The following is a 22,619-nucleotide window of genomic DNA, read 5'->3' as shown; positions in this document are numbered from 1 at the left end:
CAGGAGGACGAGGAGAGGGTACAGCGCTGTACCGTCATTTGTAACGCCTTTACCTTTTGTGCCATTGCTGCGATCGAAAAGGCAGCCACTCGTTCTCATCTGTAGGCGACGCACCATGAAGAAGGAGCAAAAAATTGCTGAAAAGCAAAACCACGTGACACGTTCTGCGCGCGCAGCTAATTGAAAGTTCTCGGTATTTAGCGCAGTGTGCCGTTCTCAGCAAACGGCAGCGAAAATGGCTCTCGTAGCCGACTCAGACGACGAAGGAAGTCACGACGAAGGACCTGAAGACGTGAAATTCGGCCAGGAAAGAGAAAAAGCTGAAGAACGAAAGCAAGAGCGAATGGCAACCCTCAATCGGTAACTTTTCCACGTTCCAACGAACCTAGCAAGCAAATCCGAGCGTAGACTAAAGAAGGAGCAGCGCGAGAAACGCCAGGCGGTGGCAGAACGCAACAGAATCCAAAAAGTGAGAAGAAAACCTTCCAACGTCTTTACTATAGTCCATCCGTAGGAAGAAAAAAGAGCGAGATCGATGTCTCGCCTCCCAGAAAACCTACTCAAAGGCCTAAAGAACAAAAAACGGGAAAAAGAGATGGAGGAAGAGGAGGAGGAAGAAGAAGAAACATCAGAAAAAGAAGAAGAGACGGGTCCAAGTGAAATCAGGTAGACATAAAGGTAGTGACCCTTTCTCTATATGAAAATATGTAGTGTTAGGAAAAGGAAGGGTCCTTTTATTGTGCGGATCCTTCCGTCTGAGATTAGGAAGCCCAAGGCTGTATCTCGCTCTGCCGCCGATTTTCGACGCGATCATTTATTCGGAGATCGCGTGAAGAGAATTGATTGTAAGACTCCAAAAAAATCAAATTTTCAAATAAAATATTTTCATTAATTAAAGATGCCTCTTTTGCGTCAAGAAAGCAGAGAAGACCCGGACCTTCGAAAAAGTTTAGGCTATCGTAATCGATGAATTTAATTAATTAAATGTATTTTCCATATGCATGGTAGTATGTTCTATCGAAGTTTGCCTCCCAACTGCAACTCAACTTGATTTCTCAGCTCTTCCTGAAGCTCGTTCGTTTCCTTGTTTGTCAGCGTCCTACAAGGTAAAACATACGCATTTATTTATACACGTATAATGGCCCTTGATGACTGACCTATCCATTGACCGATAATTGATTCTGTAACAATGACTTCTCCTTCCGGTTTCAACGTGTCGAAAATCATCAATCTAATCATAGAAATAGGTATTTTCCTCGTGCAAAGGGAAGGAACGCACTAGCTTGACTTCCTCAGCTAAATCTCCGGCTACAGACCTGACAATTTCATAGAAACTACACATCAAAACGTTAGAGAAAATATGCGAAATTGAAAGAAATGCCCACTCGTTTTCGTTATAATCTTCTGGTATCCAAAACGTAATGTCCTTGTAGCATGGGGGATACTTGCTATAAGGCTAAGAAACAATTAATCAAAATGGATCGCAATTTTGAACGCGTACCTTAAATTCCACGAGGGATGTAAGATCGTCAGTTATGCCCGCAAACTGAGACAAAAACCTCGGGTCCTCACTAAGAAAATCCACGAAAAATTAAATCAACATAAAAATATATGTACCTCCAGAACAAACGTATATCTGGAATTCTAAATAAAGCCATTGCTAAACGATCTAATCCTATGCCGAAAGCCCAACCAGCTTGGTCAAGAGCACCTGCAAAAAATCAGTATATAGAGAAGAGACACTAGAGTCTATTTGTGGCGTTTGCCTGCGCCTCTAACGATGTCCTGCTGCAAGACGCCACACCCAAGCAACTCAAGCCAATCTCCCTGGAAGAAAATCTCTAATTCCCATGAGGGATGCGTGAAAGGAAACGTCTAGATACAATGAATAAAAAACGAGAGAGCTATAGTTGTGTTGTTGGCCAAATACCGCTGCAATCCATCTCGTTTTGACGTCACCAAAGAGAGCTCTCACTATGCCAGTTAGAGTTCTCTTCAGATCGTTTTCTAGCGTTTTGCTTGTGGCCATAGTGTGCATGGCTTGCTTATCATCTGTTTCCAAACCATTTTCGAATAATTGAAAACGGCTGCCCTCGCAGTTGGCAAACAACTGAATGTATAGTCTTAAAAAACGATTGCTAGAACTATTAAGTGCACCTCTGGCTCAGTAAATAATCTAACTCCTTCCATTTGGTGAAAAACTGGATAATGTGTGGCATCAATTTCATCTAGCGAGACTCTATAAATACCATGCGTTCTGCTATTGATACCTACCTCTTCTATAAACGTCCCCTGTTAGCAAAAACGCGTTCAGTCCCATACCAATTAAATCTGACTGGGGAGAAAACATGATTGGTGTTTATACGTACACTTTATGCGAGGTTCTACCTCATGTGCAGTTGTATGAGCACGCAACATGTACTCAGAATTAATCTAGTGCAATATTATTATGCAGGTGAAGTGAAAGTGAACATTGGTTGCTACATAGTAGTTATCATTTTTCGATCTGCTGGGATGATCTCTGGGAACTAATAGACTGTCGAAATTTTGCCTCACCGTCACAACTACAAGATAAAATGAATAGATAATGTAAAATTGACGTTTTTCCTGCCTGGGCTGATATCATCCAGAGCTGTGAAAAGAGGTGATAGCCCATTGCGAGTTCTATACGATGTTTGCACGTGATTTTCGACTCTTTTCTTTACTATGTTGATTGGATGAGCGTGTTTTCGGTGCAACTGGCGTGCAATGCGATCGATTGTGTTCGGCGTTACGTTGGTCGTGTCGTCTCGTCGATATTTCACCGATTCCACGTGCACGAACGGGTTCGATTGCGCTGGGGAAACACTCAGAAGCCACCTGTGGATAAATTTCGCGGTCGTACTTGAGAAGAATCGAACGAATCGTCGCATTTTCGACCTTCGCTTAGCGCACGCGTTTGTTTTTGAGACGATCGAAAAAGTTTATCGATTCCATTTTATTTCCACACAAACACACAGCGATTTTACACTAATCATGCAGTACAAACCCCCTCCTTTCGCTAGCAAAACTCACTTCCAATCTTCCGTCCTTCTGTCTTCGTCCATCGATCGCCAATTACTTCAGGGCGCTCTTCGATCGTTTTTCTCAGCTCGCTCGTCCACCGTTTTCCTCCAGCGTTCTCGTCGATCATTTTTCTTCAGCGCACGACCTAAAAAAATCCTTTTTCTTCAGCGCTTGACCTAAAAAAAATGCTATTAGTCACTGCCAAATAATCGTTGTACGTACCTTTTGAGTTGCGTCCGTATTAGCGCTATCCAGGCTACACCGCGTGGAGGTTCGGACGCTTCGTAGCCCAGGGAAGTCTTCACCGAAGCGATGACCCCCTTCCAAAAATTTTCGGGTGAGTTGCGGGTCCTCGGCCACTCCATTCAGTACCCACCTGGATGAGGATCGGCCCCTAATACCGAAACCCCGGTGCGCTGGTACCAAAGCCTTCGGTATGTCTTCCTGAGAAGAACCGGGCCTTGTGGAGTGGAGAGAGGCTGACCACTGCTTGTAGGAGTCAACAATGAAGACAGTGCAGTGGAGGAATCGAAGGCTCCTGGGCCAGATCATCCTCGGTCTAATCGCGTCGTTCGGGTGAGACAAGTGCCGGCAACCAGGCCATAATGAACACCCCCTCCAAGCCGTATCCACTCAGCCTAACGCGGATCGTGCTTGTTGACGACAATAAGACCTTAGCGATCGTTCTGCCCAGTGCGTAAACCGAGGCCGAAGCCCCCCATCGCCCCGCTTACGGGCTCCGGCACGGAATTATCCGTGGGCCACGCTGAGTTCCAACTATCCCCGCTTGCCTTCTGTCGAATCTCCCGAGCCAGTCCTCTCAAGGATGAGACGCAGATTGCTCCACGCCGCACCCACCCTCAGCCGCAACTGAAGGAAATCGGCGGTGCGCTTCGCTCTTGAACGGTGTGCGACGCCTAGCGCTCTTTTCGCACCTTTCCAGCACACTGATTGGTTCGCGCACGTACGTGTCAAATACAAACCGGTTTCAATACCGGTTTGACTATCGATTGCATAATGATTATAGTCAGCAGATTATTTTTAGCAAGAAATGATGCAATTAATCGCGCCTCAAGTCAAGTTCAAGATGGCGATCGAAAATGCCTCGTGGACGCCTTTCCTCTTCTTGAACGGTTTCGTCTTACGCTTTCGTGTAGATTTCGAAGGTACAGTCTCTCCTTTTTCGCGCGCATGTCTACTAAAGTCCCGGTAGTAGCTCGACGCCGGGTTTCTACGCCGATTCTACGCTACAGACGCTAGCCGAAGACGTGTCGCGCTTTCGTACAGGCAAGAGAAAGAGCGCGGACGAGGGACGAAGGAAAAAGAGCGAGAGATAGCCGCTAGAAATCGCAGCGACATGGATTTCCGCTCTAACTAGGAATTCGAAGAACTTTTGGCCATCTTACGCTGCCACTCAACCAGCGGAGAGACTTTTTAATTGAAAAACCGACGAAAAGCGACTCTGGGCGATCCATTTTTTGGGGTCCCCCTTTGGTGACGTAATCAATTCTTCACATAAATTGTATTTACCCATAGGCAAGTCTCAAACGAAATACATAACTAATAATCAAACTCCTTCCTTTTTCTTTCTCAATTTCTTCTGTTTATTCGGCTTCGGCCGAATCCCCAACCATCGACTCCTCCCCGCCTTCCCAAGCACACGATTCCGATGATCAACATTCGACAGCCGTCCCAGCGTTGCCACACAATCGCCTCGCACCTCTTTCAACTGCCCGGACGGCAATTTCAAAACGACACGATCGCCCCCGGAAATTTTCTGCTGAACAATAGCAAACGTTCCAGCAGAGCGAACAATCTGTCCACCCTTCCCAACCCTCAATTCTATATTATGAACGGCTTGTCCAAGTGGAATATAACGCAATTGATACACATTTCCTGTCTGTAGAGCGACTTTCTCTGGTTTAGATCTCATCGCTGTGACTAATTGACCCACTTCCATACCGTGGGGCGCTAAGATGTATTTTCTCGCCTTTCCCGCTACCATGGCGATTCTAGCTGATCTACATGGGTCGTATTCGATGCTTAGGACTTTTTCTGCGAGGCTTGATTCTGATTGGACGGGAGCACGTTTGAAATCAATTATACGGTATTTTTGCTTGTGGCCGCCGCCTTGGCGACCGACTGTCTTGTGTCCATAGCGACCGCGACCGCCTTTTTTCCTTAGGCCCACCATGAGCTTCTGTTCTCGTGGAAACGATGCGTGGAATGACGCGACGGGCGTCGGAGCAAGGCGACGTGTTGGAAATAGTCTTGTGAGGGCTGGTAGAGATACCGTCGGCATTCGGCGGAGAAGATTCATTTCTATACGGGGAGCTGTGTGTTCCTAGCGTCCGCCCGGACGTCTATTCTTACGACAGGCTTTTTTTCGGTTTTCGCGAGGATTTTTACCACGCACACGGTCATAATGGTTTCAGAACAATGTGAATAAACTATTTTGAATGCCACTTGACAACTTAGAACTATTTAGCACGCAAACGGTGGTGCCGTAATCGTAGAAGAGTTACGGATTATCGTAAACGACCATGAATCCGCTATTCTGGCTTCTAGGCGCTCTAGCAGCCGTTTTCGTGCTCATAGCAATAAAGATATTTAAGAAAGGATCTCCAAAAGACTCAGGTACGACGACTTGGTCTATTTCCCGCCGTTTGAGCCCATGTTTAGCATCGGATGGAACTCAAAACGACAACGACAAGAAAGAGGACGAAGAAATCGATCAGCGTCGACGAGTGCCGCGAGGACGAACAGCTCGAGCGCGACTAATCGAAGGAAGACGAAGAGCGGAGCGAGATGACGTCGAATTCGGTAAAATAAAGACAAGGCAGGGAATCGAATGGGAAACGCCCCCCTTTAGACGAAAACGAAGCACAGGATATGACAGATAAAGCAATAAAGGGAAAATTCGGAACGAAAAAGCTGAGAAAATTAGAAGAAAAAGAGGAGAGAAAAGCTCGAAGAGAAGTGAGAAAATCAAAAAAAATAACTTCCTTAGAATTTTAAAATTTCTTCTTCTCGACCAGCAAGAGGAAGCAGCGAGAGAAGATCGAAAGAAACGCGAAGAGCTGAGACGCGAGCACGCAAAAGAAAAAGAAGAAGAAGAAGAAATTCAGCAACAAGAACAAGAAGAAAAGGTTAAAAAAAGATTTCCTTCGCCTCAGGCCACGTTTCTAATAATAAATCCCCTTTGCGTAGGCTCGTCAGGAACGATTACGTCGCGAAGAAGAAGAACAAAAGGAGTACGAACGTCTGAAGGAATTCTTTAGCGTCGACACGGAAGGAAGCGGAGAAACAGACATCATGCAAGAAGTAATACTTCCCTAACGATAATACGGATCGTTTCAAAGACCTTTTCTCTAGTCTGATACTCTTTTGCAAGACTTCATTGATTATATAAAGGTTAGGAAGCCGGATGGGGTAAGGAAACGTCATGGAATTGCGGTTTTAGACGCAGAAAGTCGTGCTATTAGAAGATCTCGCGGCTCACTTTCATCTCAAAACGCAGGTGCCAGAAAACCCTTAAAAATTCACAAAACGTCATTTATTTCTATTCTAAGGATGCAATTAATCGGATACATGCTTTGGAGGAGCTAGGCCGGCTTACGGGAGTCGTTGACGACCGAGGAAAATTCATCTATATCTCTGAGGAAGAGCTGAACAAAGTGGCGAAGTTTATTCGTCAGAGAGGTAGAGTATCCATTGCGGATTTGGCTGAGTCGAGTAACAGCTTGATTGAGCTTCAGCCAAGCAATTAGAGGTACAAGTGAAGGGCAGAGGTTAGAGGCGTCCTTGGAATTTGGACTTAGGAGGGTTCTTTGGCTTGACCTGTAGCACCAATGACGTACTTCCTTTTGGAGGAAACCAACCTTAACCCTAGTCCCAGATCCTGTTATTGCATAGTTGTTTAGCAACGCTATTGATTCGTTTAGCAGTGGCGCGGTAGATAAAGGGTGTCTCAGTCTTTTGGTATTCATTTTGGGTCCAGTTCCAAAGTCTCCCTCCCTCTCATGGTGTCGTCTTGGATTTTCGTCGCTTCCCTTGCCCTCGTCGCGTTTTCCGCGCACGGCCAAACATTTCCTCCAACTCAGGACATCGTCTTTGACACTACTGAACCCCCAGAGGCCACTACATCCGTCGTTATCATCGAGGATCCCACTACAGCCGACGTTATTATCGAAGATCCCACTACAGCCGACGTTATTATCGAAGATCCCACTACAGCCGACGTTATTATCGTGGATCCCACCACAGCCGAAGTCACTACAGAGGCTCCTTTCATCACTACAGAAGCTCCCACGACTCCTGAAGTCACTACAGAGGCTCCTACTACTCCTGAAGTCACTACAGAGGCTCCTACTACTCCTGAAGTCACTACAGAGGCTCCTACTACTCCTGAAGTCACTACCGAAGCTCCCACGACTCCCTTCATTACTACAGCTCCTCCGACGAAGCCGCCTAAGAAACGCAAAGTCGTCCTTGTCTTCGTTGACGACCTTGAATCGGATTACGCTGGCGCCGCTTCGCTGTCGGCGAAGGCGACGTTCGACGGCGAAAACGACGGCGCGTTCACCTTCAACGATTTCAATCTGCACTTCCCGTCCGTTCCCGCCGATCTGCTGACGAACTACGACTATTCCTCGACTCGTTCGTTGGGATTCGCCGCTCGACTCGGTTCCGTCAACGTGACGAACGATTGCCGAGGTCTCGAGGCTCAAATCGAAGGATCAGCCCATTCGGGCATATACGAAACGCTAGACTCGTATCGCTTCTTCGTAAATTCTCCCAATGACGAAAACTATTACGCTCCTAATCAGCTAGTCGATACGACGGCGATGGTGAGCGTGGATAGCGAAGAGGGCGACGGAATGCTTCTCGATCGACTCTACGACTTGAGCATGACGAAGCCGACAAACGAAACGTTGCACATCAAAGTTCACATTAAAATTGTCCTCTGGATCGGCCCGTCGTCGGCGCAACGAAGACTCGGTATTTTACCCTTGAAAATCGTTCTCTGGAAAGTGATTTGGGTCAAGGTTAGCATTATCTCGCTTTCGTCTATCGAAAAGAAATTGAATTTGATCTAGATTCTCATCCTGCCTTGTCCAAATGATCTTTTCCCCTTTCCGTTCTTTCTAAAACGTCGTCTCTGCATCCAACCAATTCGTATACAGTATAGCACAACTAAATGTTTGAGGTCGGTCAGACGTGGATGGTGGTGGAACACGAGGAGGCGATGCACGCGGTACGAGACGAAACTAAGCGGTGCTGGCTTGCCATTCGGTCAACCGGGCGCAATTGCCGAATGGGACAAAGTCAATATCGAGTTCGAGTTTCGAGAATGGAAAACGGTGTCGAGTAACGCGTATTCTGTCGTCAAAGCGAGCGAGGAGTTTTCACTACGAAAACGAGTTGATGACGCCGATTGCATAGAGGTTTTTTTCGTTCCCAAGTTCTCTCCGTCGAATTTGCACGGCGGCGGCGCGACGTGGGGAGTTGGCGTCGAAGGGGCGAAGGTTATTACGTCAGATGAGCAGGTTAATTGTAGTCCGGGTGAAGATGGTGTCGATTTGACTCATTTGGCTCACCAGGTACTATTGTCTTTTTTTATTTTGATTATATAGGTTTTTTAATGTACAGTATTTCTAGTTGGGTCTCGTTATGGGATTGAGGCATCCTGGTGATGTGAATGGCGGAAGCACGGGCACTCTGATGTGTCCGTCTGGATGGAAGAATGATAATCCAAAGAGAAATAGTGAGGAGAATGGGATGAATGTCGTGCAGCCGCTGCTCAAGTGGGCAATCGTCCCGGGCGAAGGCGGAACGCCTGATTGCAAGAACAGCGAAGATTGTGGCCCTTGCGTTACAGGTCCAGCATGCTAATATTGTAATAACAGTCATTTATTCTCTCGTTGTTGTCTATTCATCTGTCTCTAAATTCAATTTGCGGTCACTTCGCGCCTGTTATTACTTGCAATCAATGAATAAATGCCCAAATCTAATTGGAACATTTATCTTCTATGTGACGTCAGAGTGACGTGTGTCCGCGATTTGATTAGAAGCAAGAGCGTACGCTAAACCAAACCGCAGCTTTGTCTCTGCGCCGTTGTTGACGTTTCACAAGCTAATTTTCCCGTGGCCGTGACGCTAATGGCGACTGATGTTATCGACGTCGATCGTCGCGACGAAACGGACGCGCCGTGCCGCTCAATTCAACGCGAACTATCGGGCCCCCCTGTTTCCTCGACAGTCGCCGTCGCCGCGGCGACGGCAACGGCCGACACTTGGCGTTCGCAGCACGCTCGAAAAGTCGCCGAGAGGCGCGAACGATTGGAGCACGAACGCCTGCAAGCGGAGAAACTCCAACAGGTAAATAGAAGACGGGGAGAAAGAAGAGAAGGGGTACTGTAGGCGCGTTCGCGTTTCTTGTCGCGTACAGTAGTGAAATGGGGGTGACCATTGCCTGGGGCGATTATCTTTGAGTATAGCTGCTTAGCTTCCCTACATTGGCGTGTTAGAGGCAATCGGATACCGGCTCTGGGCTCTGTCCCACGCTTTTGTTCATTCCTTTGTGAACCCTTCCCTCTATGATTCTTTTTTTTTTTTATTAGCAACTTGACCAACGCCAAGCGGAACGTCGAAATCGACGCGATCATTTCTATCACATTCGTAGCTACCCCGCCGCTGCCGTCGCCGCCGCCGCCAAAGACGATGGCAATCACATGATAAATTTATAAAATACTCCCCTCTTTTCTAATGCATTTTTTTCTAGATAAAAATCAATTGCGAAGTAGTCGACGAGATAGCAGAGGTGACGGAGGAGGAAGTAGCGAGTCGTCGTCGTCAACGGCAACGACGTCAGAAAGTGGAATTTCTTCCGGGGGGTCAAGTATGAGAGTTCGGTCTTCGAGTAGCATGCAACTCGTTTCGCAATTGAACGAGAGGAAGAATCAGCTCGAAGCGAGAGTAAAGGAGCTCCAGCGAACGCTTCAGGAAGAGCGACGCAATTTCGAACGCGACTTGGAGCTGTTGAGACAGTCGCACAAAGCGAACGTGGAGGAGTACGCGCAGAAAGCTCAAAAGGCAGAATGGGAGTTATCGCAGCATAAAAAGAACGAGGAAAAGTGGAAAAAGTAATAAGAAAACATATGATTATATATGCATTTATTGTCTCTGCTAGACAACTTGAATCGAAATCGGCTACAGCGGCGAGAGTGGCGCAATTGGAAGAGGACAAAATGCAGCTGAGATCGAAGCTAGAGAGACAGGGGTCCGTCAAACGTAAAGTGGAAATTATTGAGCAAAAAGCCGTGGAGTTGGAAAAGGAGAATCTTCGCCTGCACAGTCAACTCGCTCGCGAATTACATCGCGTAAAGACGGAAGTTGATCTGAGAATCGCTATCCAACAAGAGAAATTGAATCTCTGCGCCCAATTGGAAGAAGCGAAAGAAAAGGGACGTGTACGAGTGAAACAACTCGAAAAGGAAGTCGATCAGCTGTCAGAAAAGGCGAAAATGGACGTACGCGACGGCGAAGTTCGGCTGAGTCAGCTAGAGAACAATTTAACCAATCAGGTTCGAGCAAAAGACAGAGAAGTCCAAGAACTGAAAGAAGAAGTGACTCGACTTCAGCAGCAATTGCAACATAGCGGCTCATTCATATCTCGAACGGCTGAGAGATGTCGTAGTCTAGGCGACGTTTCCGCGATGGAGAATAGTAGTTTGTATCAGTCGTCGCACTCGCAGTCGGGAAATGCGTCGTCATCGTCGCAGAATTCTCGACTGTTGGCAGTCGAATTGCAACTCTTCGCCGAACGAGCCTATCAGGCGAAAGCGGAAGTCGAGCAGCGTTTCTGGGAGAGCGAGAAGCTTCGCGTTAAGTTGAAAACGCAGTATCGCGAGGAGATACAGTTTCTACGGCAGATGAACATGCGATTAGCAAGCAACAATGCCATGGGTAAGATAAGATAAGATAGAGAGGGGGTGTCCTCTCTATTTGTATCATTTTACAGCTAATGATTCAACGGACATCATGGATATGATACGAAATGCCGACTCGAAGTTGGAAAGGGTGGACGAACTCGAAAAAAAGGCAATCAATCACCCTATTAATTAAAAATTGCTTATTTTTTCTCTCAGGTTGATGACCTGGAATTGCTAATTGGTAACAAAGATCGATGCATATCTCATCTGGAATGGCAACTCATAGATAAGGAAAGCACCGTCGAGTCTCTCCTATCCCAACAGAGTCGTTCGGGCAGCGCTTCCAACAACGCCGATCATCGATCTCACCACAATCAACAACTTCGTCGTCGTCCCGAATATCGAAGTTCCTCGTCCATGCACAGTCATCTAACGACGCCTACTCTATTGGGCTGCGACTCGCGTCAAACTCTTCTCGCTTCGTCCGACTCCATGAACAGTCTCACGTCGGCGTTCAACTACGATAGCTACGATTACAGTGACGCGCGCACGGACGCTGAAAAAATCAATAGCGGTCGATCGGCAAGCGCAAACGCTTCTTATCATTGGTCCGTTGCCGGGGGCGGCACCGGCAGCGGCAGCAGCGGCGGCGGCGGCAGTGGCGGCGGCGGCGGGAGCGCGGCTGCTACGCCGTCGCGTCTCCAACCGCTACGTCGAACGACAAGCGAGGGAAATAGTCCCGCGTTTGGCACGTTCAAATCGTCCGCCGGTGCCACCGCGTCCATGTCGCGCATGTATTCATCGCAGGCGTCCATGGACGTCGCGCGCGAGGCGCTCGCCGTCTCGCGCGGTCTCGCCGAGTTGATGCAGTCGAGCGAGAGTCTCGATCGCGACGGCGATCCCAAGGAGGGAAGCGGCGGAAGCAGCGGGAGTCGTCGCAGCGCCGACGAGGCCGCCGCAGCGCTTCTCCAACGCAGCGCCAGCGTTAATTCGTTTTCTTTTGACGACGACTCGTTCATGTTTTTGAATCGGCGACCGTCGGGACTGCATCGACGACGCTTTGACGATCCGGCACACTATCCGGCACACTATCGGCAATCGAGCGGCGATTCTCATCCGCGCCAATCAAGCGGCGAAACAGATTTATCATCGTCTATGCCGCCGTCGCCTGTATCCAGCTGCAATACGATGATAACGCGTTCCAGCGCAAGCGAACTTCATTGCCCAAGCAGTCCCGAGTTTATTGAACCAATCAAGCCGGCGACACAGCAGCCACTGCCGCGGCGTTTTAATGGAATTCCCACGCGGCCGATTCCGCTAAAGGGGGGCAGTCGAAGTCCGCTTCCCCAACGTCCTCTCTCGCCGCGTTTACGCGACAATTATTTTCAACCACTCACCGTCGCCCCTGTATCTGATTCCGAGGACGAGCTCGGCAAGTTGCACGCGCGCCAGCGGAGCGGCAGCTACGAGTCGTTGCGCACCGAATCGGCGAGCGTGGCGAGCGTGAGCGTGAATGCGGTGCGCACCTTGCAGGCGCGTCTCGAAATGTTTCAGCGCAGTTCGCGCTATTCCGAACAGATGAGCACGACGTCGGGAGATTCTTCCATATTCGAGCTCATGCATCATCACAAGGACTCGTTTGACGGCGCCGCCGTTGCCGGCGGTGGCGGCGGCGGAGACGTCGGTCTCGGAATTGATTCCGATCCCGAGGAACGGGAGCGACTTGGATCGACTATGCAGCAATATCGCGTCGTCCAGCCGCAGCCCGTCGTCGTGCAACCGTCCTATCATCATTATAATAAAGCGTTGAGACCGAGTTTTCGGTCTTCCAGCGTCGGTTCGAAGCTAGAAACGGGAAATCTCAAGGCTACGCGTTGCTGATCGAGTAGAAAGTGAAAAAAAAAATTTCATAGCATATAGAGACATAAGAACAAACAAAGATACTAATTTTCAAGAATGACGACGTCTTTGTGCGTGGGACGCGTGCGAGAACTACAGCGGAATCCCAGATTAGCCGCCGAACTATCAGGAGTATTGGAACTTCGAGCGGCACAGCGGTAACGATAGCAGTAAGACTTGTGACACATGTATGAACCGCCTTTCTTCACCCTGTCCTGACCGCTGAGCGGTCCCGTCGGATTCACCTGATCCTCCCCAGCGTGCCGTATCGTCCACCAATCAGAAACCCACTCCCACGCGTTTCCAACCATATTATATAATCCGTATTTATTAGGAGGAAATGCCGTCACGGGGCACGTAGAAACGTAGCCGTCTTCGGCCGAATTTTCCGTCGGAAACGTACCCTGCCATATATTCATCCGATGTTGCCCATTCGGCGTCAGATTGTTTCCCCACGGAAAGAGCCGATTGTCCAGACCGCCTCGCGACGCATATTCCCACTGCGCTTCCGTCGGCAACTCCTTCCCCGCCCACGCACAATAAGCGACGGCATCGTTCCACGACACGTGCACGACGGGATTATCCATTCTGGCGCCAATATTAGAACCGGGTCCTTCAGGCGACTTCCAATCGGCTCCTTTGACGGGAAGCCACCAGGGCGCAGCGGCAACTGCCTGCGTTATCGTCTTCTCAATCTCAGCGGGAACGAGCGCGTCCAATACGAACGAATCGCCGAATTTTTCCGCTTCCGTCACGTATCCCGTATCGGCGACGAAGCGCGCGAACTCGGCGTTGCTAACCTCGTGCACGTCCATGTAGAAGGAATCGACGCGAACGCGTCGACTGGGGCCCTCGCCGTCGGCGACAATGATCGGTTTATCGAGGCCCATTGTGAACGTTCCGCCTTCGATTCGAATCATCTGATTTGTGCGCGGATACGAGTCGAAATCGTGAAGGAGATCGGCTTTTTGGTCGTTTTGGGGCGGTGGCGGCTGTTCGGCGTCGCGTCGCTCGCGATTCGTCGCCCCGTCGCCGCATCCGCACGACGATTTGCTGTCTTCCGCGTTGCATTGCTCCGTTTCGCTTGCATTTGCAAGATGGAGCAGTAACAGACACGCTAGCGTCCACGATTTCCACATGTTTACAGCCTAGTCTACTCGTATCCACGTGCGCATGCTTGAGTCGAATGTCGAAAGGTTGTTGTCGATCTCGGTTTTCTTTTGGGTTTTCGGCTCTATTTTTCGTCCTTTAGTAATACGAAAGGTTAGACCGCCTCCTCAGGTGGTCAGATTTGTCGAGAGAGGCCCGCCTTTTCGAGCTAGCGCGAGAAAAAGCGATAGACCTTCGAAGAATGTCAGTAACCAAGCAGTCAAAGCCCCAGAAGAACAGCAAACGTAGTCGTTTCGTACCTACAGTGACTTAGTTAGTGACGACGTCATTTTCTAGACGAGTCAATGGAGCCGAATATCGAAAAACGATGGTCGAAGTGCAAAAAATTGGTAATAAGCAGAAAAAAATTGATTTAGTACAAAACATTTGAATTTCAGCTGCTGAACTTGTCACCAGTAAAGAGAAGAAAAAATTTGAAAAGAAACTAGGCCCTTTGCCTGGATCCAAGCCCGCGAAAAATTTGAAAATGCCATACCCGGAACTTATGCATAGGAGAAAATTAGCAAAGGAAAGAGAAAAGAAAGAATTAGAATCAGTACAACTACATAGGAGAGTTTTATTAATTAATTATTAATCAAACTACTTGGTAGATGGATAAGGAAACAGCAGTGCTCCTAAGAAAAAGAGCTAAACGGCAGAGTGACAGAGGCAGCAGTTCAAGGTACAGTGACCTCATCTATGAGTCTACACAGAAAACATACTTCTCTAGTGGAAAACCTTATGGTTGGTGGAAAAGCAAGCTGACATCTTTGAATCCATCCACTAGCAAAAGAGTTGTCCAAAAAGGCCGGATAGAGAAGAAGAGACGATAGCTAAGATTATAACAACGTTTCGCTTATTAATTAATAAATTCGACTCGAGCAGAGGTGTGAGATCCCACGCATGATGATTTGTTGTAAAAAAGGGGAGGTAGAGGGAACAAAGAGCATCCGGGTTGAAAGAGAGAGTACTCATGATGCAGTTTTCAATTTTGCCGTTAGTCCTCCTCAGCATAGCAGCTGCAGATATCAGTAAGTTTTATACGTACACATGGCGTGTTTTATTCTCCATTTTCAGCCGTAATCACCCCGTCGGACTTTCTCGACGACGAGCATCTGAACCGACTTCTTTTTCGACTCAAAGAGGTTTCGAATCAAAAGATAAGCGTGGCTAATAGCATGTCTCTCGACAATGGTATGACTCACTCCACACGCCCTTCTCACTTCGCCGCCACCGCGCGTCTTCTCGTCGCTTCCGTGCTGGGAAACTTTACGTTGGGTTTCGAGAATTTGATCTTGAGCCAAATGGAGACTGCAGTTGCGTTGGCTGTTGAGAAACGATGGCATTCTATAGCGTACTTCTCCGATAATTGCCTAAAGGAGTCCGTTTACGAAGGATTTTTGGAAAAATCGTTTAGCGTTCTCTTCACTTGCTTTGATCATCTGACGATTTTTTCGAATATTGACGCGGTTTTTGTAGTGTGCTTGACTCCGACGGATTGCTATAGAAGGTTCGTCGATCTGTTTCATCAGTCCATTCAGTCTTTATATCGAAAGCCGGTTGCGTGGATTTTGAGTGATAACGTTGCTTCCAAGGTACGACTACACATTTAGGCTTTTTCTCTCTTTTGCAGTCGCCTATTAGGTCGAGGAAGATTCTACATTTTGGCGCGACGACATGGATAACACGGAAATTTATTCCATAAATCGAAGGCTTCTAAATACGATGGAGATTGAGAGACTCAATGAACTTTACGAAGGCCTCAGATCCAGCAGAAAGACACTGGTATTTGCATGTCGTTTTGAATCACATAGGTGCTCACATAAAGTTCCCTGCACTAGACAAATAGTGCCGACTTATATCAAGCTGTTTTATCTACGAAACAACTTCCTTACGATAGCTACTCGGCGTTTCAAGCAGCTGTAAGTCTTCTTGGAAACTACATGCACCGAGACTGATTAGTTTTTTAGTTGGAAACCAGAAAAAAGAAGCGTTTATCATACGATGTCTATCAGCTGGATCAATCCTCTAAAGATCTGGTATACTGCTATGACTTTAAGAGTGTCTGAGAAAGAAACTAGAAATTTAGATAGGAAAGTATGATGAAGGGGAGTTACACCTAATAGGGTCTGCAAGAAGAAGAAGAAGAGATGTTTCGACTTGTTTGCCAGCTGTGCGAGGTAAAGACGGTCGCTATCATTTCGTTGTATCGGTTATTGAGGTAAATATTGAATAACTGAGATGTTTTTTGTATCTACTGGGACTCTAGGAGGTGCCTTATATTATGGTTCAAAGAAACAACTTGAGCGAAATCATTTCTATCAGTGGTGCTGTGGTGGACGCGCTCACTTATCTGTCCAAAGAGTTGAATTTTTCTTTTGAAATGAAACTTGCACCTGATGGAACGCCCGGACAGGTTTTTCCAAACAGTAGCTCAGGAATCGTGGGAGAAGTTTACAACTGCGTAAGTCGAAAAAATATTTCCTTAAATACATTCAATGATTTCTCCCAGAGAGCTGATTTGGGAGCTGGAGCATTGACAATTACACCTAACAGGGAAAAATACGTCGAATTCACAATGCCATGGTATGACTACGGCCTCCTTCTGATGACAGGGAAACCAGTTCCAGTGTATAGCACGTGGACAACCTTTTTGCAGCCATTCAATCTATATGCTTGGGTAACTGTACTGCTAACTCTCGTCGTGGCTACACTCTCCATTCCTCTCATCAGTTTCTTGTCCGCTCAGAATTCGCCCGATAGCGGGAACGCTCAAAGCGACGAAACAAAAGACCCACTGGGAAAAAAGTTGATCAACGCTTCGTGGTATTTCCTCGCATCTGCCTTCAGTCAAAGTCCGAGCAATGCTGGTCAAATTCCAACTAAAATTCTTCTTCTCGGTTGGTATTTTCTTGTTCTAATCATTGTTTCTACGTACACGGCGAATTTGGCTGCCTTTCTCACTTATCCAACGACTATAACTCCTATAAATTCTATTGCGGAGCTGTCCGCTCAGTCAGATATCTCGTACGGAACGGTGGCGAATTCGACTGTCGAGTCCTTTTTTATGCAGTCACAGCTACAAATTAATCAGAGAGTGGCTTCGTATCTTCGTCTTAATCCTCAGTCTATGGTGTCGTCGGTGCAAGAGGGTGTTGCGAGAGTCAAAAACGCGTCAGAGCCTTACGTCTTTATCTGGGAATCGCCTACTTTGTACTACTACGTCAATCAGAAGCCGTGCAATGCGCGACTGGCGGGCAAAGCATTCCATCTACAAGGCTATGGTATTGCAATGCCCAAAGGAATGCCTTACCGAAAGGATTTCTCCGTGGCAGTTCTGAAATTTAGAGAATCGCAAGAACTTCTCGACTTAAGGTCCTACTGGAACGTGGATATTTGCGGTATACTACTTGAGGCCGATTCGCCCTCTGTTGGATCGGTTGGACCTTTACCTGTTTTCACTGCTCATATCTTGGGCCCATTTGTGTTCTTGATTATTTGTCCCTTAGGGATATCTCTGCTTGTGGCCCTGCTTCAAAGGCTTTTTGCCCAGGCACGTTAGTCTCGTTATGAATGCATGTAGATAATTTTAGTTTTGTGTAGAAATCAAATCAAGACGGCAATAATCCGTGACTGCGGATCTGCACACTCACCAGAAGGACATCTTTTGCTTGTATAAGGTTTGATCAATACTTGTCTGTCACCTTCATAAGAAAACCTCTTTTGAGAACGGTTTTTAATCACACCAAACACCCCAAAAATACGAGTTCGCGTTGGCAACAACGGAAAGTCTGTATAATTCTAAAATGGCGGAGGATAGCCGGAACCGGGTGGCGGCGGATAAGCGGATCCTCCTGGAGGATACGCTGATCCAGGAGGATACCCTGATCCAGGAGGAGGAGGGCCTCCAGGTGGCGGATACGATGATCCAACGGGAGGAAATCCGCCAGCAGCGGGCGGAGGATATCCCTAAAAAATCACCACAACGTAAAATCTGACGTCACTGTTGCGTAGTACTCACCATCATGCCAGCTTGCATTCCAGAGGCCATTGCGTTCATTGTACCCATAGTGGCTCCCATCATTTGACCCATCGCCTGTCCCGCAGCCATTGTCTACACAAACGCATTTTCGTTAGATACACAAGAAAAGCGAAATAAGACCATATCAGCGGATGGATTTCCAGGAAACATTCCCCCCATTGGTGGTGGATAAGCAGCTGAGCTTTGACTCTGAGGAGGATACGTTTGGCCAGGAAATCCACCTGATGGGGGAAATCCTGACGGCGGTGGAAAACCGCCGGTGCTCTGCGGTGGCATTCCGGCCCCGCCACTACCCTAAAGATACGTCACATTAAAAAAAATTTACGATATATTCTAATTGGTCTATACCTCTAGTAATGATCGAGCTCTTTCTTTGTCTGATTGAAAGGAGAAACTGTCGAGAATCACAAATTTGTTTCCTGGATCGGTAATTGATCTAAATTAGGTTGTGCGAGAGTCGAGCCTCGTCGCAGATTAATTAATTAATTAATTAAAACCTGACGGCGATGTCCAACGCCGTTATTTTGTCGCTTGCAAAGGAAAACTTATCCAATATCGTTTTGACATCGTTGCAAGTAAGAGACCAAACTCGCTAGACGATTTTAGTAAGGGAACTACCAAAGATTTAGATTCGATGAAGGTATACTGGTTGCATCGCTCTCAATGCTTTGATTTGATCACTAGCGTGGGGAAAATGACCAAGCAGCTGTGCAACCTGCACAAAATAGCTCGTTTGTTACTAAGCCAGTTGGATGACTGTACTTGAGAGCCAGAGAAGTGCCCAGAGGAAGTTGATATGACGCCGATTTTTCCATCAGCAAAAGCGCTCTGCGTAGGATTTTGAGCGAACGCAAGCATAGGAATCAATACAGACTAGCACCTGCTGTACTCGCTGCTCGATCTGGCTAAACGTGCCGTAGTCCATTTGCTCACACTGCACTCACGTGAGAAGGAAAGGACAACATTTCCGAGGTAGCGCGCGTGAAATCGCATGCGCAGTGAAGTGAGCAGAGCCGTTTTTTTACCCCGTTCCTAACTACGCAGGAAATCGTCGACCAGGCAAAGCGGATCGGTCCATTTATCGCGCGCTGACAGTGCCATACGCACTACAGTATTTTTAACGACGCGCACGCATCACACTCCCCGCTAGTTCGCGCTTAGAAGACCCCCACCAAATGGAAGACGCGAATTCTCCGCCGCGAAACGAGAGCGAACCCGAAGAAGGCGAGATTGATGAGGACTTAGAAGAGGGAGAGATCGTCGAGTCCGATCGGGACGAGGAGACGGCAAAAGGCGGCGACGGCACGCCCGTCGCGGATTTCCCTCAAAAGGGGCCCGAGCCCCTTTTACTGTCGAAATCAGACGCCATTAAGTCTAACTTCTCTAAGTCTCACTCCAATCGCGCTAATCGAAAGGTATAGCACTGTTATGCGCGTGCGGGGCCCCTTTCGGGGGAACCGCACCGATACGCCCTATACGGGCTTTCCTGCTCCTGTGTTCACGTGGGCTAACGCACGGTACTTTGCACACGCAGAGAGGCCTCGACGTATGGGCAGACTACTACAAAGACCGCTACGGTTACCGTGACACATCCGGTAGCAAATTAAATGATTCGCCTTCATCCGATTGCAAAGTATCATAGTCTCAGACAAAAAAACACCTAAAAAATAATTAAATAATTAATAAATAGGAAAGCGGCGATTCGAACGACTCGTGGCCGGAAAGACACGAGCGTCGACGCACAAACACGCGTAGCGAGGAAAAACCAAACAAAAATCGCGGTGGCGGCGGTTCCTCACGCGGAAAATCCGATCGAGCAAAAGAACGAAAACGAGAACGCGCCGCCGCCGCCGCCGCCGCCTCCGCCGCCGCCGCCGCCTCCGCCGCCGCCGCACAACAACAACAACAACAACAACAACAACAATCCCAACAACAACGTCCTCCATGCAGATATTGGTCTATGGGCCAATGTAAGAAGGTGTGCACATTTTTTAGTGAGTGGGCGTGGCTCGATTTTTTTCCACAAGGGTGACGCGTGCGAGTTTCGTCATGCCGGGGAGAGGTCGAAAAAACGCGACGTTTGTAAGTTTTATTCGTCGGGCGTCTGCAGTCGAGGCAACGATTGTCTCTATATGCATGATATCCTTCTCTCTATGAGGAATTAATTATATAAGGGTGGTAGGGTTTAAATTATTTTTTCCTTGACTCTTTCTTCTTGTACGGGATTTTCCCTGCAAGTTCTTTCATACGCAGAGTTCGTGTCATAGCGGCGATAACTGTCGCTTTTCGCACGATCCTTTGACTCCAGAAACGGAAGAGCTTCTAAAGAAGGTATCCAATAGTTAAGCACACATGTATATACCTACCTCCTCGATTTATCCATAGTCTCTCTCCTCGAATCGCGACGAGAACAAGCAGGAAACATCCGCGATTCCACCCCCTACGGCACCACCGGCACTGCCGAAGATTTACAACAGCGGAAGCGGAAGAAACGACGATGAAAACCCCGTTCTCGGAAGGCCGCATCCCAGCGTCGTCAATCAACTCGTAATCGGTCGCAGAAAGAAAGTTCTTCTACCCTATCCCTCCAACGACGTTCCCGCGCACCTTCAATCGCCGCTAGCCGGCTCGCGACTTCCCGCCTCCGCCGCCGCGGACGGCACCAAAGAAGACGAAGAAAAAGCGGAAGACGACGAACCTCAATCGGAATACGGATACCAACCGGAACAAGAGCAATCATGGGAAATAGGCGAGCACCCCAACGATTGGATATCAGAGCCGAAAGAACTTCCGCCTCCGCCGCCACATCCAACGATCCCCAAGCGACTTCCCTATGATCTGGAACCGCCTCCAATGCCTAAACAGCCTCGATTGGAAGACAATTATCGCGTTTATAATGAACCGTTGCCGTTGCCCCCGCCGCCGCCGCCGCCGGGCGAGTCGCCTCCACCTCCGCCTCCACCGCCACACCACCTACAAGACGAAACAATATTCATGCGTCCTCCCCTTCCGCTTCCGCCGCCGCCACGACCCTTTAATTTACCGCCTCATGGCGGGGGCGGCGAATTTTTCGATCATCCGCCTCCCTCCGGATTTGACGAAGGACCTCCGTATCATCATCATCATCCTCGTCATCGGGATATCAGTCCGCCAGTCATGATTCCGATACGAGATGCATATAGTCCGCCGCGAATGCCGCCGCCGCCTCTACCGCCGCCTCTTCCTCATCATCACCGTTTTCCTCATCCACATCTTCATGATATGCGTCCTGAGCCACGGAGACATTTTAGTCCGCCGCCGTTGCCGCCGCATTCTTCCGCCCCAGCTCATCTTCATCTAATCCAACGAGAACTTTTGCCGCCTGAACCGCCGCCGCCGCCGCGACGTTTCGACGATTTTGAAGTAAGACATTTTCCGCCGCCTCTACCCCCGTCGTTTCACGCTATGCCGCCGGATCCGCAAGAGAGCGGCGTCGGCGGCGGCGCAGCACGACTTCGAAAGTCGCGTTGGTCGCCACCTGAGCAAGAAATCGAACCAATTCCACCGCGCTGGGTGGACGCAAGACGGGCCCCCCCTGAAGACACGCATTATGAACCCCCTGCACACTTATTGATAAATCAACGAGGCAAGATGGAACTCCCACCGCCGCCGGCTCCGAATCCGCGCGACGAATCATTTCTATCCTTTTCCGGTCCCTTTCCCCAACGCGTTCCCCTTCAGGGTCCCCTTGACGACGCGCGAAATTCCGTTGAGGATTTTTCGTCGCGCGGAGGTGGTCCCTTGACGCAGTCGACGGTCGAAGCGTCGAGAGATCCTCGGCTTAGAGGTAAGAGATCGACTTCGGCTGTCGTGGAGGAGGAGGGCGGGGGAGAGCCCTTGGGACCGTCTGTATTGGGTATAAAAATGGATATGCCGCCTTCGTTGAAGAGGGAGGACGAAAAGACGACGATGACGGCGAGGGGGCCCACGTTGGCTGACATGTTTAGAAATATTGATCCAACTGCTTCGCCGTTTGGTTAGGTAAATAATTTATTTTGAGTTTTAAAGCCTATCTAGTAGTAGGTAGGATCGGACGCATGCAGTTAACTGTCCTTTGAATTTTAAATATTTTGTCCCCAAGCACGTGTGCATCGCGGCAAACTCGGATTCCTTTTCTTTTAACGACGTCTGTATTACGGAAATGTTCTAGAAAAGTACGTCTACACGTCCATGCATAACTCTTATAGATAAGTTTTCTCTTCAGTGTCATAGTGCCAAACGCGAAAGAACAATCAGAATACTGACAGTCAAAGGAGTTGTCATATGAGAGCCACCTGAGCGAAAGCACAAGTCGTTACTTCTTGCCATAAAAGGTACCCTCTATAGTCAGTCCTACTTGTCGCGATAAAGGTGGGAGTAGAGGTGGGAGTAGAGGTGGGAGTAGAGGTAATCGCAGACGTACTTTCAGCAGAGATAGTGGCACTCGTAGGGGTCACAGAGGCCATACTCGTCGTAGGAGCGATAGTAGTTGGATTACTGGTAGTTGGCAGAGGACTACCGGCACACTGCTT

The 22,619-nt window shown here is 48.4% G+C and overlaps 10 protein-coding genes across 13 annotated transcripts; 6 read left to right on the top strand and 4 right to left on the bottom strand.

The window, feature by feature from the left end:
* Positions 1-181: 181 nt before the first annotated feature.
* Positions 182-1,205, top strand: LOC136198677 (uncharacterized). Of its 2 annotated transcripts, none has more exons than XM_065988685.1 (6): positions 182-360; positions 409-469; positions 515-666; positions 718-845; positions 899-947; positions 1,009-1,205. In XM_065988685.1, exons 1-6 carry the CDS (start codon positions 236-238, stop codon positions 1,049-1,051), a joined length of 558 nt encoding a protein of 185 aa, XP_065844757.1. In that variant the 5' UTR covers positions 182-235; the 3' UTR covers positions 1,052-1,205. The 2 variants fall into 2 exon arrangements, with proteins under 2 accessions (XP_065844757.1, XP_065844756.1); XM_065988684.1 differs by having other exon boundaries at positions 712-845; positions 1,009-1,204.
* On the bottom strand, positions 865-2,924 carry LOC136198676 (phenylalanine--tRNA ligase, mitochondrial-like). Of its 2 annotated transcripts, XM_065988683.1 has the most exons (14): positions 2,885-2,924; positions 2,612-2,836; positions 2,485-2,564; positions 2,389-2,433; positions 2,275-2,335; positions 2,158-2,228; positions 1,931-2,110; positions 1,767-1,875; positions 1,618-1,711; positions 1,502-1,571; positions 1,386-1,456; positions 1,280-1,334; positions 1,158-1,231; positions 865-1,099 (listed from the first exon to the last, which is right to left on the bottom strand). In XM_065988683.1, the coding sequence occupies exons 1-14, from the start codon at positions 2,910-2,912 to the stop codon at positions 1,015-1,017; spliced, it is 1,248 nt and encodes a 415-aa protein (XP_065844755.1). In that variant the 5' UTR covers positions 2,913-2,924; the 3' UTR covers positions 865-1,014. The 2 variants fall into 2 exon arrangements, with proteins under 2 accessions (XP_065844755.1, XP_065844754.1); XM_065988682.1 differs by having other exon boundaries at positions 2,612-2,923.
* Positions 2,925-4,476: 1,552 nt separating this feature from the next.
* LOC136198457 (large ribosomal subunit protein uL2-like) lies at positions 4,477-5,378 on the bottom strand. The gene has a single exon (XM_065988401.1). It carries the CDS (start codon positions 5,363-5,365, stop codon positions 4,613-4,615), a length of 753 nt encoding a protein of 250 aa, XP_065844473.1. The 5' UTR covers positions 5,366-5,378; the 3' UTR covers positions 4,477-4,612.
* Positions 5,379-5,530: 152 nt separating this feature from the next.
* On the top strand, positions 5,531-6,931 carry LOC136198454 (DDRGK domain-containing protein 1-like). Its single transcript, XM_065988399.1, has 8 exons — positions 5,531-5,682; positions 5,728-5,868; positions 5,918-6,024; positions 6,084-6,194; positions 6,256-6,369; positions 6,421-6,459; positions 6,509-6,565; positions 6,618-6,931. Exons 1-8 carry the CDS (start codon positions 5,589-5,591, stop codon positions 6,813-6,815), a joined length of 861 nt encoding a protein of 286 aa, XP_065844471.1. The 5' UTR covers positions 5,531-5,588; the 3' UTR covers positions 6,816-6,931.
* A 136-nt stretch (positions 6,932-7,067) lies between these two features.
* Positions 7,068-9,065, top strand: LOC136198450 (uncharacterized). The gene is made up of 3 exons (XM_065988392.1): positions 7,068-8,093; positions 8,145-8,648; positions 8,707-9,065. Exons 1-3 carry the CDS (start codon positions 7,068-7,070, stop codon positions 8,938-8,940), a joined length of 1,764 nt encoding a protein of 587 aa, XP_065844464.1. The 3' UTR covers positions 8,941-9,065.
* Positions 9,066-9,152: 87 nt separating this feature from the next.
* LOC136198444 (myosin-3-like) lies at positions 9,153-12,936 on the top strand. Its single transcript, XM_065988386.1, has 6 exons — positions 9,153-9,426; positions 9,669-9,771; positions 9,830-10,190; positions 10,238-11,013; positions 11,069-11,148; positions 11,196-12,936. The coding sequence occupies exons 1-6, from the start codon at positions 9,208-9,210 to the stop codon at positions 12,858-12,860; spliced, it is 3,204 nt and encodes a 1,067-aa protein (XP_065844458.1). The 5' UTR covers positions 9,153-9,207; the 3' UTR covers positions 12,861-12,936.
* On the bottom strand, positions 12,861-14,034 carry LOC136198453 (formylglycine-generating enzyme-like). The gene has a single exon (XM_065988398.1). It carries the CDS (start codon positions 14,015-14,017, stop codon positions 12,923-12,925), a length of 1,095 nt encoding a protein of 364 aa, XP_065844470.1. The 5' UTR covers positions 14,018-14,034; the 3' UTR covers positions 12,861-12,922.
* On the top strand, positions 13,878-18,541 carry LOC136198449 (glutamate receptor 1-like). Of its 2 annotated transcripts, none has more exons than XM_065988391.1 (15): positions 13,878-14,074; positions 14,131-14,272; positions 14,325-14,377; positions 14,426-14,583; positions 14,639-14,709; positions 14,758-15,058; positions 15,105-15,622; positions 15,672-15,812; positions 15,869-15,949; positions 15,998-16,066; positions 16,117-16,248; positions 16,297-16,491; positions 16,540-16,613; positions 16,665-17,580; positions 17,631-18,541. In XM_065988391.1, the coding sequence occupies exons 6-15, from the start codon at positions 15,001-15,003 to the stop codon at positions 17,658-17,660; spliced, it is 2,214 nt and encodes a 737-aa protein (XP_065844463.1). In that variant the 5' UTR covers positions 13,878-14,074; positions 14,131-14,272; positions 14,325-14,377; positions 14,426-14,583; positions 14,639-14,709; positions 14,758-15,000; the 3' UTR covers positions 17,661-18,541. The 2 variants fall into 2 exon arrangements, with proteins under 2 accessions (XP_065844463.1, XP_065844462.1); XM_065988390.1 differs by having other exon boundaries at positions 13,879-14,074; positions 14,758-14,859; positions 14,913-15,058; positions 16,540-17,580; positions 17,631-18,540.
* Positions 17,747-19,041, bottom strand: LOC136198455 (proline and serine-rich protein 1-like). Its single transcript, XM_065988400.1, has 8 exons — positions 18,950-19,041; positions 18,832-18,897; positions 18,716-18,784; positions 18,567-18,661; positions 18,418-18,505; positions 18,190-18,363; positions 18,049-18,141; positions 17,747-17,996 (listed from the first exon to the last, which is right to left on the bottom strand). The coding sequence occupies exons 1-8, from the start codon at positions 18,992-18,994 to the stop codon at positions 17,829-17,831; spliced, it is 798 nt and encodes a 265-aa protein (XP_065844472.1). The 5' UTR covers positions 18,995-19,041; the 3' UTR covers positions 17,747-17,828.
* A 42-nt stretch (positions 19,042-19,083) lies between these two features.
* On the top strand, positions 19,084-22,188 carry LOC136198448 (zinc finger CCCH domain-containing protein 4-like). Its single transcript, XM_065988389.1, has 6 exons — positions 19,084-19,484; positions 19,604-19,702; positions 19,760-20,047; positions 20,097-20,208; positions 20,291-20,400; positions 20,455-22,188. Exons 1-6 carry the CDS (start codon positions 19,245-19,247, stop codon positions 22,087-22,089), a joined length of 2,484 nt encoding a protein of 827 aa, XP_065844461.1. The 5' UTR covers positions 19,084-19,244; the 3' UTR covers positions 22,090-22,188.
* Positions 22,189-22,619: the final 431 nt, after the last annotated feature.

This window comes from Oscarella lobularis, chromosome 19 (assembly GCF_947507565.1).
Source record: "Oscarella lobularis chromosome 19, ooOscLobu1.1, whole genome shotgun sequence".
NCBI lineage: Eukaryota > Metazoa > Porifera > Homoscleromorpha > Homosclerophorida > Oscarellidae > Oscarella > Oscarella lobularis.
This window is presented reverse-complemented; position numbering and strand designations above follow the sequence as displayed.

Excerpts from the sequence above, each read along its gene's own strand:
- LOC136198448 (XM_065988389.1), top strand. The coding sequence starts at position 19,245 with ATGGAAGACGCGAATTCTCCGCCGCGAAACGAGAGCGAACCCGAAGAA. Across the intron at positions 19,485-19,603 it reads CCAATCGCGCTAATCGAAAG|AGAGGCCTCGACGTATGGGC; the intron begins GTATAGCACTGT and ends TTGCACACGCAG. Across the intron at positions 20,048-20,096 it reads CTATGGGCCAATGTAAGAAG|GGTGACGCGTGCGAGTTTCG; the intron begins GTGTGCACATTT and ends TTTTTCCACAAG.
- LOC136198676 (XM_065988682.1), bottom strand. The coding sequence starts at position 2,912 with ATGCGACGATTCGTTCGATTCTTCTCAAGTACGACCGCGAAATTTATC. Across the intron at positions 1,876-1,930 it reads AAACGAGATGGATTGCAGCG|ACGTTTCCTTTCACGCATCC; the intron begins GTATTTGGCCAA and ends CATTGTATCTAG. Across the intron at positions 1,457-1,501 it reads CATCCCTCGTGGAATTTAAG|CCTTATAGCAAGTATCCCCC; the intron begins GTACGCGTTCAA and ends ATTGTTTCTTAG.
- LOC136198455 (XM_065988400.1), bottom strand. The coding sequence starts at position 18,994 with ATGGACTACGGCACGTTTAGCCAGATCGAGCAGCGAGTACAGCAG. Across the intron at positions 18,898-18,949 it reads TCGAGCAGCGAGTACAGCAG|AGCGCTTTTGCTGATGGAAA; the intron begins GTGCTAGTCTGT and ends AATCCTACGCAG. Across the intron at positions 17,997-18,048 it reads GAATGCAAGCTGGCATGATG|GGATATCCTCCGCCCGCTGC; the intron begins GTGAGTACTACG and ends GTGATTTTTTAG.
- LOC136198457 (XM_065988401.1), bottom strand. The coding sequence starts at position 5,365 with ATGAATCTTCTCCGCCGAATGCCGACGGTATCTCTACCAGCCCTCACA.
- LOC136198453 (XM_065988398.1), bottom strand. The coding sequence starts at position 14,017 with ATGTGGAAATCGTGGACGCTAGCGTGTCTGTTACTGCTCCATCTTGCA.
- LOC136198454 (XM_065988399.1), top strand. The coding sequence starts at position 5,589 with ATGAATCCGCTATTCTGGCTTCTAGGCGCTCTAGCAGCCGTTTTCGTG. Across the intron at positions 6,025-6,083 it reads AGAGAAAAGCTCGAAGAGAA|CAAGAGGAAGCAGCGAGAGA; the intron begins GTGAGAAAATCA and ends CTTCTCGACCAG. Across the intron at positions 6,370-6,420 it reads AAACAGACATCATGCAAGAA|TCTGATACTCTTTTGCAAGA; the intron begins GTAATACTTCCC and ends CCTTTTCTCTAG.
- LOC136198444 (XM_065988386.1), top strand. The coding sequence starts at position 9,208 with ATGGCGACTGATGTTATCGACGTCGATCGTCGCGACGAAACGGACGCG. Across the intron at positions 9,772-9,829 it reads CGCCGCCGCCAAAGACGATG|ATAAAAATCAATTGCGAAGT; the intron begins GCAATCACATGA and ends ATTTTTTTCTAG. Across the intron at positions 11,149-11,195 it reads TGGACGAACTCGAAAAAAAG|GTTGATGACCTGGAATTGCT; the intron begins GCAATCAATCAC and ends TTTTTCTCTCAG.
- LOC136198677 (XM_065988684.1), top strand. The coding sequence starts at position 236 with ATGGCTCTCGTAGCCGACTCAGACGACGAAGGAAGTCACGACGAAGGA. Across the intron at positions 846-898 it reads TCGCGTGAAGAGAATTGATT|ATGCCTCTTTTGCGTCAAGA; the intron begins GTAAGACTCCAA and ends CATTAATTAAAG. Across the intron at positions 948-1,008 it reads AGACCCGGACCTTCGAAAAA|TATGTTCTATCGAAGTTTGC; the intron begins GTTTAGGCTATC and ends TATGCATGGTAG.
- LOC136198450 (XM_065988392.1), top strand. The coding sequence starts at position 7,068 with ATGGTGTCGTCTTGGATTTTCGTCGCTTCCCTTGCCCTCGTCGCGTTT. Across the intron at positions 8,094-8,144 it reads GGAAAGTGATTTGGGTCAAG|ATTCTCATCCTGCCTTGTCC; the intron begins GTTAGCATTATC and ends AATTTGATCTAG. Across the intron at positions 8,649-8,706 it reads TGACTCATTTGGCTCACCAG|TTGGGTCTCGTTATGGGATT; the intron begins GTACTATTGTCT and ends CAGTATTTCTAG.
- LOC136198449 (XM_065988390.1), top strand. The coding sequence starts at position 15,001 with ATGATGCAGTTTTCAATTTTGCCGTTAGTCCTCCTCAGCATAGCAGCT. Across the intron at positions 15,813-15,868 it reads GATCCAGCAGAAAGACACTG|ACAAATAGTGCCGACTTATA; the intron begins GTATTTGCATGT and ends TCCCTGCACTAG. Across the intron at positions 16,492-16,539 it reads TGGGAGAAGTTTACAACTGC|AGAGCTGATTTGGGAGCTGG; the intron begins GTAAGTCGAAAA and ends GATTTCTCCCAG.